At 37.2% G+C, this 4783-nt stretch overlaps 1 protein-coding gene across 1 annotated transcript; it reads left to right on the forward strand.

Moving 5' to 3' along the window:
• Positions 1–800: 800 nt before the first annotated feature.
• On the forward strand, positions 801–3503 carry LOC110458812. The gene is made up of 3 exons (XM_021510735.1): positions 801–1221; positions 1435–1509; positions 3031–3503. Exons 1-3 carry the CDS (start codon positions 804–806, stop codon positions 3501–3503), a joined length of 966 nt encoding a protein of 321 aa, XP_021366410.1. The 5' UTR covers positions 801–803.
• Positions 3504–4783: the final 1280 nt, after the last annotated feature.

Here is a 4783-nt window from a genome sequence, read left to right on the forward strand (position 1 = left end):
AAGGTGACCTAAAAACTACAAAAAATATATATACTCGGGTATATATAGCATGGCATCAAAAGGTGTCTGTCTCCAATGCTGTCCTCTAGGTCCATTTTTAATCAGTCTGTGTTAGTTGGGTAGGTATATAAGATAGTGATAGACTTTGTTCCCGGTCCTCAATTTAAATTTTAAAAAATCACTAATGTAAACAATACCTTAAAACTATTTTTAAATACTCACAAAAATGAGACATCTAAGAAAACTTATAGAAATAGACTTTGGATGTTTAAGTGTGATGTTTTGGTGGTTATTTTTAAAAGTAGTGTGGTTATAGTAAGCCAGTTGATGTTTTTATCACTGACTTAAAACATTCAAAATACATATTAATGGAATGCATAGTGTTTCCACGATCATAATTTGAAACATCTACAATAATCAATCCTGAGCTAGTGTACTTATGACATCATGTCCCTAATTTTCAGGGGAAACACCAATACATTCCCTATCTGCCTTTGCTTTGCAAACTGTAAAATATTAGTATCGGTTTCTGAAGCGATTTTACCTGAACATTAAAATTGCAAGCAAAGTTTGATAAATTCCATGCGTGGGCAGATTATCTAATATAGTGTCATACCTGTGTATGTTCTTTCAAAAAAAAAATATATATATATAAAAGAAGATACTAGTGTGATGCTCCACGTAAAGAATGACCTATGATGTCATATTCGGTGTAGCACGAGTCAAGATAATCTTTAACATTTTTATCTATTTTGTGTCTCAGTCCATTTTAAACCAAGACTGTGGAATATATAACAAAAGACATGACTGTTTCCAACAAAATGTTGTTTACTTGTTCTATAGTGGCGCTGTTTCTGACAGCCATTTCCGTTTCCAACGGATCAGACGACAAGCGTATCCTTCTCAGTGATCCACAGTATATCCAACAGGAACTGACGAGATTCCAGTCCGAATTACAAGATATGCAAGTTAAGTACAACACACAGAACACCAAACTAACTAATCTACAGGTAAAGTACAGCAGCCAGAATACCGAACTCAACAATCTACAAACAAAGTACAGCAGCCAGAATACCCAACTTGCGGACATACAGACCAAGTACATTAGCCAGAATACACAACTAGTAGACCTACAGACCAAGTACAGCAGCCTGAATACCGAGCTCGCAAATCTGCAGACAAAGTTCAACAGTCAAAACACCGAACTCAAAAATCTACAGAGTAAGTACATTACCCTTTCGCCATCCTATAACGCTAACGTAATGGCCTAACAGTCCAACGTTATAGCGAAGAAAGACGTCACAGACTAGACAAGGTTAATTAAGTAATATTCTCAATGAATACAAGGTATTTTATATATTATCGTTGCAGTTTAGCTCATTTAATATCAACTTCTTATACATCATTGCTCCTCTATTATACGTATATTGACAGGTGACAAAGGAGCTGTTGTTACAAGGTGGGGAAGACGAGACTGTCCTGCCAATATAACAACAAAAGTTTACTCTGGTAAGCATGATAAAACCTCTCATTCCCACTGGCCTAAGCTATGATAATCTAAATCCAGGGGTAGAAGACTCTAATGTTGCCAATTAAAGTCTTCCCCAAAAGATTGAGATTCTCTATCCCACCTCAAGATGGTTAACAATTAATTTTCTTTGACCCTTTCGACTATATCCAATACAAAATGCAATATTGACGTTAAAGACACAATTGTGTAATACTGTGGGATCCCCCGTTTCAACCGTAGGGTACCTTAGGGTGAGACAAGGATATCTCACAGCCGGAAAAGTGTATATTCGCCAGTCAAGGGTAGGAGACCTTTTAATATTCTCCTATAATTCGAGATATCTTAGGTATTAATTAAGAAATAAGCAAAGTGTACGTGCATTTTGGTGGAAAATGCAATAATTGTGTGGAAATGTTGGGGGGGGGGAGAAATAATTAACGAATACCTCTTGCGGCTTGAGTTGAAAGTTTCGAAACATTTTCGAAACTCGGGTTATTCTTTCATCCATAAGATACACTCATTTGTTGATTTTATCTATATTCTATCAAGTAAAATGTAAGTGAGTTTTTTTTGTCTACCTCAGTGTTCGTACACCTATGATAAGCATGGTAAATTAGGCTGTTCAATTGTACGCGCTAACATTTGTCAATTGATTCCTTTATATTTATCTTCATTTCACAGCAAGAATATAAAATGGAAACTTTAGTGTGTGTTCGCTAGCAAATATTGAAGTACAAGATGAAATACGTGTACCCGTTTTCTCGCAGCTGGCTTGCCAACATAATAAATACACCAGCAAGTGTCGTTTCATCGCAAACGTGGTAAAATGTAAAATACATGTATATGTCACATATTTGAGCACTATGAGCTAATTATAAAGATAAAGAAGGTTATACGACGTAACTGTAACTTACTTATAATAACTTTTTAATAAACTGAGTAGTGGTGGTTTTTCCTTTGAGGTAATGTTGCCAAACGTCCTTTAGTCATTATGTTTCTATTTCGAATTCATATTTTGCGTACATGTATGTGTGTTAACGCTATGGTTATGCTTTTCTCTTTAACTTTAAGCATTTTCTTTAAGGATCGCCGTACCACTGTCAAACCTAACTTCGCTTTACGATGTGTTATTGACTCTAAAAAGAAAACCATACCTTGCGATACTTTTCGGAAAACTAATAATTTAAAAAAAAAAATAAAAAAAATCAACGACATTGCTGCGAGATTAAATTACAGGATCTAACTGGTCATCAGAAGATCATTAGCATAAATACAATAAGCTGTATCTAAACAAAATCAAGATGCGGTAATTGTTTGTGGTATTCTCTAGTGTTTTGCCTGCAGAGGAACATGGGTCCTTCAATCCCTGAATACAAGTATGCTTCAGTATATCTCTCGAAACTTGACTTCTTTTGGTGTTTTCTTTGTCGATAGCAAACACATCTGATACTTTTATCATGTGTATCATCATTAAGATATGCTATTCACCGAGTTAATTAGTATAGGCTTGATTGTTTTAGGTTATGCTGGTGGGTCTCAGTATACCTCTACTGGAGCCGCAGCGGAATACGTATGTATGCCAAACGACCCTATCTGGGGACCTCACAAGGATCTGGTATATGGCGATACTGTTGGCTTCCTCTATGGGGCAGAGTACGAGGAACCAGGAACACCCGAAANATATGTAGAGGATGTACCGTGCGCCGTCTGTCTTGGTACACAACACACCGCCTCTCTCATGATTCCGGGTAGGACGCAATGCTATCCAGGATGGACGGAAGTGTATCAGGGCGACCTAGCGTCTGGTCACCATGGTCACACGGCAGCCTCACAGTACGTTTGTGTCGATGGGGACGCTCAGGCTGTGCCCGGGGGTGGTACCCATGACGAGAACGGTAAACTGTTCTATGGGGTCAAAGCGAAGTGTGGAACACTGCCCTGTCCACCGTATGAAGACGGAAAATTTCTTTCGTGTGTTGTCTGTATGAAGTGAACATGCTCTGAATACCTCTCAAGAAATTACTGATCAAATTTGATTGACACACACAAAAATATTTGGAATCAGTAGTTGAATTCTGGGTGATTATTAATGGCACCGCCAACACTCAGAGTTGATAAGAAGATATTATTACTGTACGTAAACTCACTTTAAATGAACAAACGTACACAATGTTGCCATTTATATATAATATAGGTTTTCCGACATATAATACCGAAATGTGGCTCGTATCTGCAAGAAATTAGGCTGTCTGACTAACGACATTAGCAGTGAAACACTCAGACGGCAAATGTGATGAAATTTACGTCAACAAATAAAAAACAATCCAAATATTCAATGATTATTGTGACAACGTCTCAGTTCATGAAAACATTTTAAACATTATATTGACATACCTACCTTCAAATACGCAGCGACACATCTGACTTTTTTTAAGAAATTGCAGACTTTCGAAAGTACATATTTCTAAAAGACTTATTTGATTAAATAATGAACTGTGACTCCCTTGATTGGTACATCTATGTACGCGCATTAACGTGAGAGGAAAACGCACAGCAAAACTAAGATTCGAACCTGAAACATCCAAACTTTAGATTGACGCTCGAGCCAGTAGAGCTTCCTGGTTACCGCCGATCGACCGGTCCAGTTCCTCTTTACCGGATTCGTCGATTCGGAATACATACAAGACTCTGTTCCATTTTCGAAGGTATCTTTAGTTGGTTGCCAAATATAACAGAAAATTAAAAATGCAACGACCAGACAGGGATTCGATCCCCAGACCACCGACCATGGACCTTCTAACAAATTGAAATAAATGGTCACCGGCGATTAGCCCAGTCCAGTTACGCTAATAATTTCGGTTAATAATTTTGCGGTTCCAATCAATATATAGATATATTTATCTAGAAATATATTGGAAATAATTGCGAAATGGAAATATAAATTTGCTCAACTAATTCCCTGTGAGTTAAAGCGCCGTTATGAAACAATTTTGGATAGATACTTGATGTAAGGAATGAATCAAAGCCATCCAAATTAAGCTACAATGTAGGTGTTCTGATGTCATAACCTCCAGAACTAGATAAAATGATTTCTAATTTATCATTGGAGTTTGGTGTTTGATGCTCAGTATTCGTATTTTATATGTGAAATCGTAATCAATAAAATGAATACATACAAGACTCATGCAGGTCAGTGATCGAGAAAAGACTAAGTTGTTGTTACCCACAGCATGTATCGTTAGAGGTGGCTAAGGTGGGACCCCCTGCAGAATG

The sequence above is a fragment of the Mizuhopecten yessoensis genome, unplaced genomic scaffold (genome assembly GCF_002113885.1).
Source record: "Mizuhopecten yessoensis strain PY_sf001 unplaced genomic scaffold, ASM211388v2 scaffold9845, whole genome shotgun sequence".
Lineage (NCBI taxonomy): Eukaryota > Metazoa > Mollusca > Bivalvia > Pectinida > Pectinidae > Mizuhopecten > Mizuhopecten yessoensis.